The following is a 17899-nucleotide window of genomic DNA, read 5'->3' on the forward strand; positions in this document are numbered from 1 at the left end:
GAGGAAAACCAAAATAACAACACTGGTCCGGCCGGGTTGAGTCAAACGATGATTTTAATGTAAACGCGTGGGAGATGGACACCGTACGCAGACAGCATGAGATCTCAAAATGGTGGAGCATTGATCAAACTCTTATAGCCTCTAGTGGCCCCCACCTAATCATAAAAGCCTAAACATTCACATTCTTTCTCTCACACGGCGCCTAGGCTACGACCTTGGCTCCCTGTTTATCTGCTCCTGCTGAGATGGGGCAGAAAACCTCTCCGGTATGTTCTGCTCTCTTCTAGTCAGACAAATAAGGCGATGACTTTCTACGAACAGTATTTCTTATAACTCAGCAGTATAATGCATCATAAAACAATATCATTCATTCACAATAAATCAGCAGTCTAATGTAATGCAAATCAGTTTAACAAATGTAATAGTTATCACCTTCTTCTAATTCAGGAGAATAATGCAAACTAAAACTACATAATAATTTACAATCTTTAATTAGGGGTCTAACATGGCATAGAATAATATTATAATCCCACACTCTCCAATGATCTCTTTACCTGTGGACGAACAAACCAGTGGCCTCCGCTTCTGAAAATAAAGCTTGATTTAGACTTCTGTGGAAAGAAATCTATGTCCTAACTGACATTGTAACCAGAAACTCCTTTAATTTCTACACTGCAACCTTCCACAACATTCAAGTCATCGTGGTAACCGTCGACCAGACGTGTAGTTACATTTCTCGAGGTGCATCAGGTTAAGTCAAAGGATGCAGCGTAGGGTTAAAATGGGATTAGTGTTATGGTGTCATTGATCTGACAGAGAATTATAAAATCACATGTAACTGTCACAGCTCAGAGTAAGCACTGCATTCACACTCACCCTCACTAACTGCGCTGCTCATGAGTGACACGACAAAACTTGAGGACATGGAGGACTGGAGTCCGGCTAAAGGCTGGTTGTGCCACCTAAAGACACATATAGGACAATAATGGTATGTGTAACAAAGCTTCAAGTTTGAACTTAATTTGATGCCATAGATGTGGAAACTGAGGCTGAAATTTCAAAGCTGCAGAGGACAGAATTTCACATGTATTAACTGTTATTTTCCTTCTTTTTTTTCCTCCTGAAGTTTTAGTGAGAGAGGAAAACAACTTAGACTGAGTAATCATAAAAAGTCATCTATGGATAACTACATGTTATTTTTGTAACACTGGGGTATTATTTTGTTTGTATACGTGTATCCAAATGTGTGCTATATTTCACTGGGCTCACTAGAATGTGAATGTCCCACTGAGCATCGCTTTCAGACAAACAGGCCTTTTTCTGAGGATGAAGGGGAGCTTTGTCAGACAGAAACGTTGGGATTGTTTGACACTGGGAGTGACTTTTTTTTTTTTTTGCGTGTGTGCGTGTGCGTGTAAGAAAAGGATTATGTTTGTCTCTTTGAGAGAGAGAAAATGTGCACGTCTGTGAGGAAGAGACTGCGTCTGTGTCTTAACGGATTTGTTCAAACAGAGAGTGGCACGCCTGTTTGTCTGTGCAAGAAAAACAAGTGTTTGGTGATTCTGTCTGCATTTCAGTCTGATATCAGCAAACAGTGAGTGTGCATACACGTGAACAAGGCTGCGTGTTTCTCAGCTGTCACTTCTGCTGCGTTGAGTCAAGATGGAAACACAGCAGCTCAAACGTGCTGCAGCTTCTTGTACAGCATCGTTTCAGACGGTGAGTGAAACAGACTCTGTCTCTTCCTTCTGTTTCTTCGTTTCAAAGCATCAGCTGTTATGCATCAGACTTTTTTTTTATCTCAACTGCAACAAAAATAACTAAACTTTAAAATAATAATAATAATAATCCAGGAGACTGGGAGCTGAGGAAAACTTGTGCTGTGTACTGTGGCATGACTGGTTGGTCTACAACTTTGGTCCATGAAATGCTGTAAAATCTCCAGGATGATCGTTGCATTGACTTTGGACTCGATAAAACACAGTGGATGACAGCGGCTGGTGTGGCACCTCAAATTATCAGAGACTGCAGACACGTGACGACAGGTTTCAAACACCTTCTAAATTTCTAAATGAAATGCAAAGTTACTTTTCATGTGAAAAGAGGACCCTGGACCACTGAACAACAGTTCAGCTTATTCCCTGTAAGATGTTACTGATGTCGCTGTTTCAAGAGGGCTTTGTTTTAGGAATTTGCTGAAGAAATCTGTGCACGGTGGCTCTTGATGCACTGACACCAGCCTCTGTCCACTCCCTGTGAAGCTCTCCAAAGTTCTTGAAACACCTTGACTCGACAATCCTGTGCTGCGGTCATCTTTGTTTCTTTTGCATCTTTTCCAACCCTGATTTTCCCTTCCTGCCAACTTTCAGTTCATATTCTTCAATTTAGCACTCTGTGAACAGCCAGTCCTGTCAGCAGTTACCTTCTGTGGCTAACTCCTCATGGAGTGTACTGACTGTCACCATCTGTGGCTGTGTTAACATGAATTGGAGTGCCTTAGAGAATCGCCTCATGACAATCTCATGTTGTGACAGCCTTCATTAGCATTAAGCTGTTTCACTCGCAGACAGAAAACTTTATGTTATCTTAAAACGGTTGTTCTCTGTATTGCTCTTTCTTTTTGTTCACTTAAATCGAGCGAGGAATCTGGGAACACTGCAATCCTTTGCATTATGAACTTCTTGGTTTATGGAATGTGACAGTGTGACAAGCCGATCAGCTCATGTGACGACAGACAGTGTGAGAAAATCTTTCACTTTCTTTCTCTGTTACACCCTGAAAGGAAATGCTTGAATTATAGAAAAACCTTCTGTTTACTTCAGTACTTTAAGTGCATCACATTTTAAACTGTAATCTTTATACTATCTTGAATCTAGAAGGAAGTAATTATGACTAATGACAGTGGATGAAAAACAAGCTAATAGAGAGTTCTGCTCATGAACTGTAAACACAAGGTGAACGTAAAGAGATGAACTGTTGACCAAGACAAAGCCCTGTGGCCCTGGTGTAATTTATATTAACTTCCAATCCTAGTATTACAATATGATTACGTTATAAATAAATAATATCACAATAATTAGGTTTGACTATGACTAAATAGTGTTTCTAGTGATGTGTAGGTGCCCTGCTTGGCATGAGTCTTTTTTCACATGTCTTTATAACAGTTTGGGTATTTTTTAGGTACTCGACAGATTTCAGAAAGAAGAGATAAAATTAGAAGTCTGGAGGTGAGATTGCTCTTTGGGTCTGGTAACATGAGCTGGCTGAATTTAGGCTATCAGCTGATTATATTTAATGGCCTTTGTGGCATCAATGTTACAATGTTTTGTGGTTATAATGATGCAGTTCAGTAAATTTAAATATCCTATGTTTCTATAATATGGTGCATTAGTCATTACCACTCAGGGCTGCCGCTCCCCAAGCCTGGTTCTGAGGTTTCTTCCTTTTAAAGGAGTTTTCCCTCCCACTGTCACCAAAGCGCTTGTTCACAGGGGGTCATCTGATTGTTGGGGTTTTCTCTGTATTACTGTAGGGTCTTACATTGCAATATAAAGCACCATGAGGCAAGTGCTCATTTACAACTTTTTAAACTGCATTTCATTGAATTGTCAATTATTTTTATTATTCATAAATTATTATTATTATTATTATTATTATTAGTCAATTGATTTTTTTTTTTTTTATTGTATTCTTCTCCCTTTAAGGCCACAGTCAGCTGCTGAAAGGAGCATCGTTGGTATTGTTGCCTCCCTCGTCTCCTCCTTCTTTTCTCCTTTCCCCTCCCTTCTCCCGTCTATCAATCCTCTTCTCGACACACGCACCCCGATTTCCGCATCGCCTCCTCCGGTATAATGACCAACGATAGCCCGGAGGAGGAGACCCGAGCTCCGGGCGGCGGAGGAGGTGGTTGTGGAAGAGCAATCGGTAGAAAACACCGAGCGGATGACAATGTGACGATCCTAACATCATCCATGGATTTACACAGAGCCAGCCGGAGCCGAGCCAGCAGCAGCAGCAACGATGCCGCCCCGAGCATCACGTCCTCCGTGGATCTGAGCACCTCCTCCCTGGAGCTGAGCATCCAGACGCGGATCTTTAAGATCATCGTCATCGGGGACTCCAACGTGGGGAAGACCTGCCTCACCTTCCGCTTCACGGGGGGCAGCTTCCCCGATAAGACCGAGGCCACCATCGGCGTGGATTTCAGGGAGAAGGTGGTGGAGATCGAAGGGGAGACTATCAAGGTAACAGGCAGCAGAGGAGCTGGATGCTGATCAGTGGTGTTCCCTCACTCCTACACCCTTCCTCCTCCTCTCGGCTGAGCTGATCAGCTGCCAGTGGACACAAAGGGGGCCGTTTCTTTCATTTTATCCTCACACTCTCAAAGGATGGGCAACATTTTAGAATATCTCTGGAGAAATGTAACATTTAAAAAAACATATTTTTAGTACATTCTAAAGAACTACAACTCCCTTTTTTCTTTGCCGCCACATGCTCTGTAGTCAGTAACAGGCCACAGGAAGATAAAGGTAGCCTCTAATGAATTCTATTGTATGGCTCAGTAGGCTTTTTGTGGATTTCGAGTTTGAAACATAAACAGAAATGAATATATTTTTACAAATCTGACTATGAATGCAACATTTCTTAAGAGAATATTAAAACTCTAAATGAAAAACAAAACATCAAAATCTGACTGTGGTGCTGCAGAATCTATAAATATGCGCTTGTCCACCTTCAGCACGTGCAAGCCATTCATTTACATGTATAATATAAAGCAGGTCTACAAGGTGATTGCAACAATTAAGCTGTTCAATCAACAAAAATAACCACATTCCCGTGTTTGCACGTGTGAGGCAAGCCCCTTAGCTGGGCTGTTATTGTAGTCACAAAGTAAAGACAGCAGCATCGTAAATGTAGGCCACACTGTCATGTGCCCTGATTGTGAAATTAAAATGTAATGACTTTGAAGATCATTTCTGGAGCAATGCGTACTGGCAGACGTAACAAAACCAACATCAGACCACAGTGTAAAAACAGGTTCAAGATTTTAGCATGAATATGAAAGGTTAATAATTTGCTTACTCATCTGGTTCGTCGTTTCTTTAACTGTGATTCCTGACTCACACCTTGGCTGGTCACTCAGACCAGACGCTGTGATGTCAGTGAAGCTTACCTTTGTGTGCTCCCCTCCCTGCTTTCTCTCAGTGGATTATTCTGTGTGCATACTCCAGGTTCCCCCAGTGCTGACTCACAAACACAGTTGCACAGTCGCATTACGTAGTATTAGGTCATTGTATCTGAATCATCCAAATGCTCCCCAGACACACCTGCCACACTGTACAGTCATTGTTGTGAGACTGTGAAAATATCTGCTTTCTTGTTGCTGCTCTCTGAGCTGGTTACTGCTGGTGGAGTACATGGAAATGGGACATTAAATTAAGATTAATCCTCATTGGTAATTAACTCCATTTGCATAAGCAGCTGTAAGAGGAGACAGCTATGACTCCCCCTAAAGATGGATCTATATGTCTTTAAAATACTTAAAGAGTGATCAAAACAGACCCATCTATTGTTTTGTTTTTACATTCATTTTTCTGTTCAACTGGTAATCCCACTGATATTGACGAGCTCTATTTCAACAGAGACCTTGTCAAGATGGCAGCAGTTTCTGATTGGATAATTCAAAGACAGGAAGCTGCCAACATTTATCTTAAAGAAGATGCTGTAAAGAGAATTTGCCCTTCAGTGAGCCCCCCACAAGTTTGCCTTCAGCACCAGAACCAAGATGTCAATGTAAAATCCTGCCTTTTTATGTAAAAGTGAACTCTTCCATTGCTGAAGTAAAAACTAGGCCATTCTGTAGAAGTGGGGAAAAAATGTTGTCATACAAGTCAAAATTTCACTTGTACCTTTGATATAAGAGACTAATATATCATTAAAATTCAGAGGATTAAGTACAGAGGGATTAAACTGTGCAGCTCCCATGCTTTCTATTCCTCTGGCTGGTAAATATAAGTAAAATACAAATTTACAACTTCAAATGGCATAAACCTGCGTAGGACTATAAAAAGAAAAGCAGACTGATGTGTCAAAATAATGTCATTGATTCTCACGAGGGCATGAGATAACCTGAAAAAATATGTTTCGTAGCTTTTGACGCTTATTTCAAATTGATGAAAACAATGCTATTTACATATTCAACGTTTCTTTTTAAACTGACGTTCCCTCTGAGTGCATACATAATGCCGTATCTCTTATATTCACTTTCATAATGTCCATTTGTAATCAGTTTAAATAGGATGCAATTTTCTCAACTTATCAAATCAAGAGGGCCACGCGTTCGAAACGCTGAGCTTTGATGTTATGGTTGGCTCTGATGCAGTGTTCTGCCTCTAATGATAAATAGCTGCGCTAGTCCTTTCAAATGGTAATAGCAGATAATTCTCTGGCCCTTTTTACACTGCAGGCCTGTGCTAAGTGTTGGGAGAACTCCCTGCTGATATACAAAGTGCTACTGATCAGACAGAAAAAAAACAAAACCGTTTTTGTGCATTAGTGAAAATAAATTCTGACCTCCGATTCATCCTAATGGCCTTAGTAAGGCTAAATCTGAAATCAGTAATTATTAAAAATTACTTCATTAAGCAGTGGTATGGTACAGTGCTGGGGCTAAATACTTCTCTTTTGCTCCCCTGTTGACTGGGGGTAGTGAACAACATTCTAAACATTTGATGAACTTGGCTAACTAGCTTGAATACCCTAATTTTGTTTGAAAACATAATATGTTAAAGAACACTTAATGATTTGATCAATTCTCTTTTGAAGCCTCAAATTTGGTATATTGGCAGCAGATATTTTATATTTTTGAAATCTATCATAATCATTTTGTTTATGATATTCTAGTTCTAGCTGGAACTAGAATAGTTTTCAGCTAATGCTAGCACTAACATAGCATTCTAGCTAGTCTAGCTAGCTCACATGGTTAGAAAGGTAAAGGATGCTAATTTTGGTAAAAGTTTAAAATGAATAGAAGAAATAAAGAAATAAACAAACTGGAAAAATAAAGAGCTGACTCATTGGAGTGTCTTTAAGTACAAACGTAGTACAAAAGTTAGACATAGCTACTGTGACTTCATGTTGTTGTTTGCTGTCTCATTGTTTGCAGTGTCATTTTAAAGCCTTGAGCATTTTCAAACAAAACCAAGGTGGGTCTTACTACGAAAATGCGTGCTCATTTATTCCTGCATACCTCAGGTAATACTCCACTTTGAAGGATAGTATGAACAGGATTTACAAAACAGACTTCATTTTTTATTCAATATGACTCAAACAAGTCACTGAGCCCATAAAGTCTTCAAGATAGTGTTTACAGAAAGCTGTTTTCTGTAGACGTCTATAGGTCTAGGTAATAGTGGGTGAAGTCTTGCATTTTAACATATATACACTTATTATGGAAAAGTAATTGCGCTAAAGAGAATAAAACCATATTTTGTACTTAATTATGTAATTATGCTTATGTCTGCTGTAAAGCTGGACATTTAAATCTAGTCTTGACACACCTGTGGAGCCAGCAGGAAGTGTTTGTTTTGATGAAATGCAGATTCTGGGCTTTTCGAGTTTTGTTTTTCAAGGCCCAGAGATTGACACTTGCTTCTAACCCACATTACATTATTTTAGGATACATACTGTAGATATTGGCTGAACCTGCTGTTAATGATCAAGCAGAAAAACGCACTGTACTGTAGAACCATGCTCTCCTGAGACCCTGTAGCTAGGAATATATTTGCACTGTTTCCTGCTCACGTGGCAATGTTCTGATTTGCAAAGTTGCAAGCTTAGACAACTCATTGCAGCCTAATTCATATTCATTGTTATTTCATTTGTACAATTTTATCTCAAGTAATTGTATGCAACAAAAAAGCTGTTGCTGTTACTTCTGATATTAAAATTGTCTTATATTTCATGATCTGCTGGATATTCTAAGAGAATACCATTTATATTTTCCACTTCTGTCAGTGCTGTCTCTATGTGTAATGATCGGTTGTCTCTGTAATTTGTATATAAACCTAAGTCGTCTGTCTCTACAGGTGCAGGTATGGGACACAGCAGGCCAGGAGCGCTTTCGTAAATCCATGGTGGAGCACTACTACCGCAATGTTCATGCTGTGGTCTTTGTATATGATGTTACCAAGATGGCTTCCTTCCGCAACCTACAGACTTGGATAGAGGTTGGCATTACATTGTAAAAATCACTTGTCAGTGAACAACAGAGGAGGCTGACTTACAGCCGCTATGTAATGATCCCCCTTTGGTACCATAAGGACTCTGAGCATTGTTCAGTGTTCCCTCCTACCCCCAAGACTGTTTATTAGTCACCGTTTGACACTGTGCTGTTTCCATCACCAGATGTGGTTTGGTGCTGTCAGAGTCTGGTGCTGTTTGGACTCTGGAGTTTGACGACACAGGAGGCAGATGAATCCAAAAATGCGTACTTTTACCAGCCATTCACCAAATCTGAAAAGGGAAGAAGGAAAAAAACAAATGGGAAAGTCAAATCATGTGCAGTCAGATTTTCTACACAGCAGTTCTCTTTCTCTGAGTCTAAGTCTCAACTATTAATAACAATCAAGACTTGAACCAAGACATAAGTTGTAAAACTGAAATGCAACTACAGTCATCTGAAAGTAAACACAAGAATCAGTGATAACGTCACTAGAGATGGTCATCCAACCAATATCGCATTTTTAAGACCAATATTTGATGATTTCAAAAGCCAGTATTCCATATGTCGGCCAATATTTTTCCCTCTTGACAATAAGTTGCAGAGCGCCCTCTAGTGGACAAACTATATACAATGTCAACACTCAACATGGTGGAAGGGTGTTTCTCCCTTCTCTTCTTTTTTCAGGTTTCCCTTAATTACCCATTATAAACAGTGCTTACTCAATGTGCACTACCACTGATTACACTGCACCTTAAATTGCACCTTACAGCTTATATATGTTTGTATCTTTTCTCTTTATTATTAGTAATTTTAATGTAAAAATCTACACAGCAAAATCTCCAGTGTTAAATTAACACTGGAGAGGGTCTATATGGGTCCACACCTCTGAGTGTTAAATACAACACTGTTGAGTGTTAAATTAACACTTTTGACAGTGTTATATGTTTAAAAGTAACCTAGTCAGTTTTGAAGATTAACAATGGCTAACACTGAGCAGTGCTGATTTTCTAACACTGGAAAATAACTCAAAATGTTAGAAATATTCCAGTGTTAGAAAATCAGCACTGCTCAGTGTTAGCCATTGTTAATCTTCAAACCTGACTAAGTTACTTTTAAACATATAACACTGTCAAAAGTGTTAATTTAACACTCAACAGTGTTGTATTTAATACTCAGAGGTGTGGACTCATATAGACACTCTCCAGTGTTAATTTAACACTGGAGATTTTGCTGTGTGAAACCATAAAGCTGCACTTTCTTTTTGCCTTATAGTCTGGGGAGATCTGAAACAGTAGTAACAGTGACAATACAGATCTATGTTTACATGTGTGGCAATGTTACAACTGCTGTTGTTATACACACTGGCCAAAATCATTTCAATGTGTAACAGCAAACTGACACTGCTATAATAATGTTCATTATTTGCACTACTGACAATGTGGCCCCTACTACCCCCGAACAAGGACAGTAAAATGAACCTAAGCTCCTGTTTAAGCTCATTTTGACTAGCATTTGCAGCCCTTTAAAGACTAATGTGGCAGTGGCATGGCGGCACTGCAAGTGTAAAATTCACACAAGTAGAGTAATTTTGTGGGATGTTGTAAAGACAAAGACATTTCTAAGTGTTAATACAAGCTCTGTTTAGCTCTGTGTCTCACTGGCACAGCTTCCAGGGTCTCCTCTCAGTGAAAGTGAGTCATGGTTAATGTGCAGTAACCTGTTTTCCTGCCACAGCAATTTGTTGGAATGTCTAAAATGGAAATAATTTATAGCCAACACTCCCTTTTTAATTTAGTGTAGTTCTGTCAGCATTTGCTAGAAAAAAAATTGTGGTTTTTTTTTTTATACACGATATTTATATCAGTGGTTTTGCATAACAGATGCTTTCCAGCTTGTTGTTATCCCTTCAGTACAGCTCACTGTGAAGTCCTGATATTCTAAGTATTATCAGTAGATATACTGTGGGTAATTTTTAGCAGCAGTAAAATAATTTGTAAATTATATATAATGTAATATCTTATTCAATATAATTTAATATATAAGGTTTTTTAATTACACGTGATTATTTATATATTATTCTATAGTGTCATTTATTTACACTGAATGGTGGGAACGGGGACTTCTCGCACATCCTGGCACCAGTGCGATGACATGGATGTATTTTAAATGTGAAAAAGTCCTTCTTTTGTTTTCACAGCCAAGAGACCAAATGTCTATGTTGTACTCTACATGGTTTTACAGACACACAGCCAAAGTTTATAAAGCGATATGCTTTTCACTTTCCAGGAGTGCAATGGTCATCGGGTGTCGGCATCAGTACCTCGAGTCCTGGTGGGGAACAAGTGCGACCTTGTGGACCAAATACAGGTTTGTGTGCACCGCCGAGGATCGCAGCGTGACTTCAGGGTTTATTCATCATCCACTTAACAACCGATCACTTGTGCTTTCCCAGGTGCCCTCCAACATGGCGCTGAAGTTCGCCGACGCCCACAACATGCTGCTATTCGAGACGTCGGCAAAGGACCCGAGAGAAAGTCAGAACGTCAACTCGATCTTTATGTCCTTGGCCTGCCGTCTGAAGGCTCAGAAGTCTCTGCTCTACAGAGACGTGGAGAGAGAGGATGGGCGAGTGCGACTCACACAAGAGACTGAGACAAAGAGTACTTGTCCTTGTTGAGGAAAAGGAGGAGCGGGAGGAATAATGGAAGGGAGGAGAGAAGAGTTTCTCTACATTTGAAGAAGGAAGAGGAAAAGGGATGATAGGGCGAAAGACAAGAGTCGTTTAAATTTGTAGTTTAGGAGAAGGATGGGGGTGTTAAAGCTGACACTACGAGGTGGACGGTAGAGGGGCTTAAAGCTTGTGCAAAGGACTGAAAAATCACCAACATCCTGGGAGTGATGCATCTGTTAACAATTCAGAAATAAGATGAAGCTGCCTTTTCAACTACAGTATAGTTTAGAAATTCTTCCACTTATTTGCACATATATACACAATCTGAGTAATCTGAAACCAGCCCTAGCTCGGTGTTTTCCAAGGTCATTATTAACCGCAGCAGCTTATTTTACTGGCGGTTTTTTGCTGTCAGAGCTTCATATTTGTCACATTTCACCCTTGTTGTGATTGCACCATTTCTACCGCCTTAAAAGCTAAACAGCTGGCTCTAAATTAGTTTTAATGACCCGAGGCAAAAACAGCAAAGATGTTTCAAGGATTTGAAAAAGCATTCAACAGATTCTTCTTTTGTTGAGAAATATTAGACTTTTATCGTCTCCCCCCTCCTTACATTTATGTTGCCGGATATCAAAAGCCCTCAAATGAAGGACTTAAAATCATTGTGAGATTTAAATGAATGGAGAAGATGACAGATTGCAGGATCTACAGAGGAAGACCTGACGAGAAGGTTTCCTGCAAATGGGCCATTTATAGGTTGCCAGAGAGCATGTCAGCTATTGATTTAGAAGCTGTGAGATCCTTTTACCCTTATGCAGGTGAAGGCACTCTCCTACAAAGGGGAGGCAAGGCTCTTGTTTCTCATCCACTCCTCATGTAAATGTATCTTCTCCATGTTGTCCCAGTGGCCTAAGCCAGCTTTGCCACTGGATGTAAATTCAAAAACATCAAGTCTTTAAAATAGCTGCCCGGCTCTCTCCTGTTATGCAGCATCAATGCTCTAATAGGTATTTTTCAAGCTAGAGGCCTTCTAGCTGCCTTAGATGAAGCTTCACTGCCTCCAGTCTCTGAAAATGCAGGAGAGAAAACTGTGAACCCTGTGTAGGTGATGGAGAGGCCTTTGTGCTGCTGAACCCTTAAGCCTGGATTATTCGAGTCACTGGTGAAACTGGCAGCGTGAGACACTGTAGAAAGCCATATTTAATATTTCCTGCACACAGAGAGGCAGCTTGCTTTGCACCGAGGAAGCTCCCATGTAGGCTGTGGGTGAAGGAACACACTGTACATAAATCAGTGTTTAAGCAATGAAGCCTCTGTGTCACAAGAAACCATCCAACATCCCAACTGTGATGTATGTCAGTTTGATATAGTAGCACACTTAGCATATTTTACCACTGTAGCCTACTCTTGTGTGATTCTATTAATGTATCTGGATGCCATATGTAGAAAAATCAGATCAGCGAGCATTTAAGAGCGGCGTTCCCTCCAAGCTGCCAGTCTGATGTCCTGATTAAATTATTCACAGACTGAATCTGAACACTGTGCAAATCCAGAGAGCTTCTGCCTGAGGTGTGCCATGTTTTGGTGATCTTTCATACAGATTTTACGAACGGTGCAAAAGTCTTCAGCCACAAATAGTTATAAAATAGTCCTAGTCATTTCATAGCAATAAAATAAAGTGCTATTTCAGCATGGTGTGCAGTCTGCCCTTAAAAAATATGAGGCAAATGGATGAATAGAGGACAGGAGAAGTGGCAGGCCTTAAAAGCTCTACAGCAGATATCTGAAAGTCATTTGCTTAAGAAATAGGCAAAATCGACCAAAGACCCAACACAGGATTTTCAGTTGATCCACTGACTGTTTGCCAAAGCCTCATCAGAAATGGTTTCAGTGGAAAGGCAGCTGTCAAGAAGCTTCCTAAAGAAAGGAAACAGGGACTAAAATGTGCCAAATTACACAAAAGCTGTAATAAAAATCAGTAGAGACAGGTCTTATTGACCAATGAATCCAAATGTAACATTTCTGGTGTAACTCACTGTCAGCAGGCACAGCGGAGGCCAGGAGAAATGGGCCCACCGTGCAAGACCATCTGGAAAATGCTGCTTGGCAACTGACCTTTTCATGTTTGAGCATGACAATGATCCAAACACACTGTCAATGCCATAAAATTAGAAATGATTAGAAAAACACACAGTCGTGGATTGGCCTCCCCAGAGCCCAGACTTCAACATTCCTGAAGCAGTGTGGGATCATCTTAGTTAATGTATTTCCGTGTATGTGTGCACCTTTCAAGAAATTGCTACACCCATATTCCTACCAAAATATAAAAAAATGAGGGCCGGCTCAAGACTTTTGCACAGTTCTAACAGCAGGATCGAACAGCTGTCACAAGTGAATCAAATGACATTACTGTAAAACATCAGGAAGAGCTCTGTTCATTCTCCTTATATGGGCTAATCTGTGACTTCTTTTGTTTGTTTGTTTATTTGTTTTTAATCTCCATAAATGGCATCCACAGGTGCGCCTCAGCCACAGCTGGGGAAACCACTACGTTCAGGATTGATGGAGCGGTATCCCAGGACATAAAATGTAAAAGGAATTGTTCACCCTTTAAATTTTAATACATTAACATCGACAGCTTTGTCCATCAGTGGGTTTGACTGTCAATTGGATTGACTGAACTAGACTAATGAGCAGAAAAACACATTGTGGAAAAAAGAAAAATGTGTCTGCATTTCTGTTAGCAGATTTACTAACATGGTTTCAAATGAATAGAAAAGGAAATGAAGCTATAGTTAGGTTGTTTTCACTGTCATCAACCAAACATATATATCACTGTTTATGAAATTATTCAGCAGTTTATGTCATTTACTAGAAAATGTAACATCGCTTAACAAACGTGCAGATTTAACCATTTAAAACTGCAAAATGTGCATTTTTCCAGGTCGAAGAGTTGCAAATATATGCTTGCGTTCCCTTTTCTCTATATCTCCAGTGTGTTTTCTAATATATTTGTACTTTTTTGCAGTTGATTTGTGTCATTTGTAATAACCCATGTTTGCTCTTGAAGGGTTGCCTTTGCATTTTGATATTTAGTCTGGTATTATTGTTTATCTGCAAAACGTCTGTATGTGGAAAATAATAAATATCGAATTCACTTTGAAGCATATATCATTCATATATATCCATAAGAACACACAAACATCGATGGACAGCTTGAACAAGCCAAAATTAAACAAGTTAGTTTATCATCACAGTTCATTATTTGATTTACTGTTTTAAGTGAATTAGGTTCTTTTTTTTTCTTTTTTTTTTAGAAAACATGTTTTTGTTATCTTTTAAATCCTTAAGAAGCTGTATTAGCTTTAGCATCATGGTCAAATGAATGTGGTCTTTCTTCGCTTAAGAACTAAAGTAAAGTTAGCTGCAGTCCTACAGAGTATCAGGATATTGGTTTTATACATTACCTACTTGCAGTGCTAACACAACTTAGCCTGTGGTAGCTTAAATCAAAGCGCTAGCTTATTTGCTAGCTAGCCAGCTCATTATTAGCTAAACTCTCACTAATTTAAAGAATATTTTAATGATTTTTTAATATTTAGGATTTCTCTGGTTTTATACAATAATACAAATTGTTATTTCGCTTTATTATCTAAAACAGCATTTGTCTTTGGTACTATCTACTATCTACAGCAGTGGTCCCCAACCTTTTTTGGGCCATGGACGGTTTGTGTCCGACAATATTTTCACGGACTGGTCTTTAAGGTGTCACGGATAAATACAACAAAATAAAACCAGTGCCGGTGTTGTGCCAAAAAGTGATTGCCTGCCAAAAACTGATTTCCAATGTTTCCGTGTGTTTTTTATGTGTAATATCGTTATGTATGTTGCTAAATAGACTTTGGTGAATGGGTATTACAAATGGGTTGTATATAAAATTTAAAAATTACCTGTTTCTCAAGTATCTTTGTAACTGTGTTATTGTACTTACATTATAATCAATCAGCTCCCTTTTGTCCACTTAAAATATCTTTACAGAACTATTTTTGCCTTTGTTGCAATTTCAGCTGTCCTCTTGGCCAGATTACGCTTAAAAGAGAATATTTTAAAGTCAACAATAATTTTTTTAACTGCATAAATAAAGCATACATAAAGGCCACTGCCAAAAACTGATTGCGGCTTCTACCTTGCTACAGGAATGTTGTTTGTTGCTCAAGATGATGTGATATCATTTATGAGGGATACATTTGACATATGTTTCACATATTATAGACCAACAAGTTATTTATAGCAGTTTAAATACAAGCAATCAGTTTTTGGCAAATACCAGAAATCAGTTTTTAACAGACAATCACTTTTTGGCACAACACCGGTACCAAAAACACACGCAAAAAGGCCCAGGGAAACTGAGTTAACAATAATAAACAATAAAAACCCTGAAAACCATAAATTTCACACCTGAGCCTCAACTCCTGCTGCCGGGTAACAAACAACTCCGGTCCGTGACCCGGGGGATGGGAACTGCTGATCTACAGCATCTTTGACTGACACAAGGTCAAATCAGACCTGGGGACTCAAATCCATGTTTCTTCCATCTGTTCTTCTGTCATTCTACATAGTGTGGAGGCTAAAGCCTATCCCAGTTGCAACAGGGCAAGAGGAGAGGTACACCCTGGACAGGGCTAATTCAATTTCTTTACACCCACTGGAGCTCAGTGTAAGTTAATAGAAGTCAGCGTTCCTTGTTTGATGACTCTTCAGATGGATGTTGCTGACAGGGATTCGAATGCAATGCACCCCATTTAATCAATACTACAAAAACGTCAGACTAAAACCGAGAATAATGAATCGCTCTTTTTGAAAAAGCCTGAAGAGTCATGTTGGCTGATTTTATGGTATTGTAATTTTGTTAGATCCTGTAAATCTGTGGTGACTTTTGTTTTTGCCTGTCAGTTAACTCTGCTTTTTGGACTGTGTGTGATTCTCCTCTTCTGTTCATATGTTTCATATGTAACACTGTATTGTTACAATCTCACCAAGAAACTTACAATAAAACTGCTGAAGAAGCATCGCTTGACTCTGAACCTTTTTCGTATCACTGCCCTTGAATTGGTTGCTTTAAAAACAGTGATCAGATATGCAAACACTCGCAGTCAGCTGCAACCTTTGGTGACTTTGATGCATCAAGACCATGATGAAAAGGCAATAAGATACAGTCAGTCTCTTATCAGTCTATTTTTGCTAATATGTTGATGAACTCTCAGCAAAAATTCACATTAGGCATTAATTCACATTAATTACTTACATTCAGAGTCCAGTCAGACCTTCATTTTTGAGACCTAATTTCAAAAATTAATCTGCAAAAAGTGAGGTAGTTGCTGCAAAACAGATATTTAAATGCAAAATGACAGGAGTGCTTGGCAACCATGCTTTTGCACACAGATATAACCAGAATACAACTACGTTAGCTGAGCTGCATCGCAGACAGTTTACACTCATCAGTCCAAACTGACTCCGACTGATTGCAAAGTGCTGCCAGTCTGTTTCCTTTGCAAGGAAGCTGTCGTCCTATTACTTTGTAGATTTTAACTTATGTGCCCGTGCCAACAGCATGGTGTCTTCAGTTTTCAGTGTTTCCCTCACACGCAGAACTCAGAATTTCACATCTGTTTATCCGTTCTCTTGCTCTCTGTCCTGTATCCTATTTCACCCTTCATGTGTGACCCTGTTTCTGCTGCACTCTCATTCTATTTCTGTCTTAATCTCGCTATAGATTATCCCTGTAAGTCACTCTATGGTCCTCTCATATGTCACTGTCAGCACTTCTTCATTTACCTCTGTGTGTAGTCTGTCTGCATCTTTCCCTTCTTTTTCTCTCCCTCTCTTAACATGCGGCCTGTTGCAGTTCCTTGTTTTTGCCTACAAAGTATAATTCTCAAGAAGGTCACATGTCCATAAATAGATGTAGCAGATGAGTGCTGCTGAGTGTTGAGAGAATGAGAGGTTTATAGAGGAAAAACATGAGGTTTTCACTGATCCTTAATACTGAATCTGCAGGCCTCTGTTTGAAGGAACATTAAAATATTTAAGAGGCTAAATCTGTACATTTATTCATGCCATGCCTTGCAGTTAAATGTAACAAACGTATTTAAGCATAAAAAGGCATGTGCCCTGACTTTATAACATAGTTATTATAGTTATGTTTTCGGTTTCCAGGCAAAACTATTTTGGAGTGGATGATGTGGTTTGGCATGTCAGCTTTCAAGAGACAGTCCTCAGAAACAACCAGCAGTAATGAGTAAGTCTGAGTCTAAATATATATTGTATATTACATTAGATTAGATTCATTGGATATTAATGGAACATTTAATGAGAACGCCTTGGTTGCTGTCCTAGGTTTTGAAATCTCTCATTTTAATTTCTTATTATATTAGATAGATATATAGATACTTTATTGACCTCATGGGGGAAATTATTGTTACAACAGTGTGATAAAGAATAAAAATAGTACAGTGTACAATAAACATCAAATAAACAACACATGAGGAGCCAAAGTTCTTTGCCTACGTTCTGGAATTGGGGTGGATGACGCTGTCATCTACCTGGTACACCGATCCCTCTCTCACTTAGAGCCGGCGGGGAGCACTGTGAGGATCATGTTTTTTGACTTCTCCAGTGCTTTCAACACCATCCAACCTGCACTACTGAGAGGGAAGCTGGAGGGAGCCGGAGTAGGCAAACAGCTGACTGCATGGACCATCAACTACCTTACCAACAGACCACAGTATGTGAGGCTCCATGACTGTGTGTCCGAGGTGGTAATCTGCAGCACGGGGGCACCACAGGGCACGGTTCTCTCACCTTTCCTGTTCAGCCTTTACACTTCAGACTTCTGTTATAATTCGGACGATTGCCATATACAGAAGTTCTCAGATGATACAGCCATCATTGGATGCATATCAGACGGGAATGATCAGGAATACAGGGGGGGTCATCAGTGACTT

General features: G+C 39.4%; 1 protein-coding gene across 1 annotated transcript; it reads left to right on the top strand.

The window, feature by feature from the left end:
* Nucleotides 1-1462: 1462 nt before the first annotated feature.
* On the top strand, nucleotides 1463-14138 carry rab33a (RAB33A, member RAS oncogene family). Its single transcript, XM_082507059.1, has 5 exons — nucleotides 1463-1719; nucleotides 3705-4244; nucleotides 8088-8228; nucleotides 10511-10591; nucleotides 10677-14138. Exons 2-5 carry the CDS (start codon nucleotides 3852-3854, stop codon nucleotides 10899-10901), a joined length of 840 nt encoding a protein of 279 aa, XP_082363185.1. The 5' UTR covers nucleotides 1463-1719; nucleotides 3705-3851; the 3' UTR covers nucleotides 10902-14138.
* Nucleotides 14139-17899: the final 3761 nt, after the last annotated feature.

Source organism: Aulonocara stuartgranti, assembly GCF_965226115.1.
Source record: "Aulonocara stuartgranti genome assembly, chromosome: 2".
NCBI lineage: Eukaryota > Metazoa > Chordata > Actinopteri > Cichliformes > Cichlidae > Aulonocara > Aulonocara stuartgranti.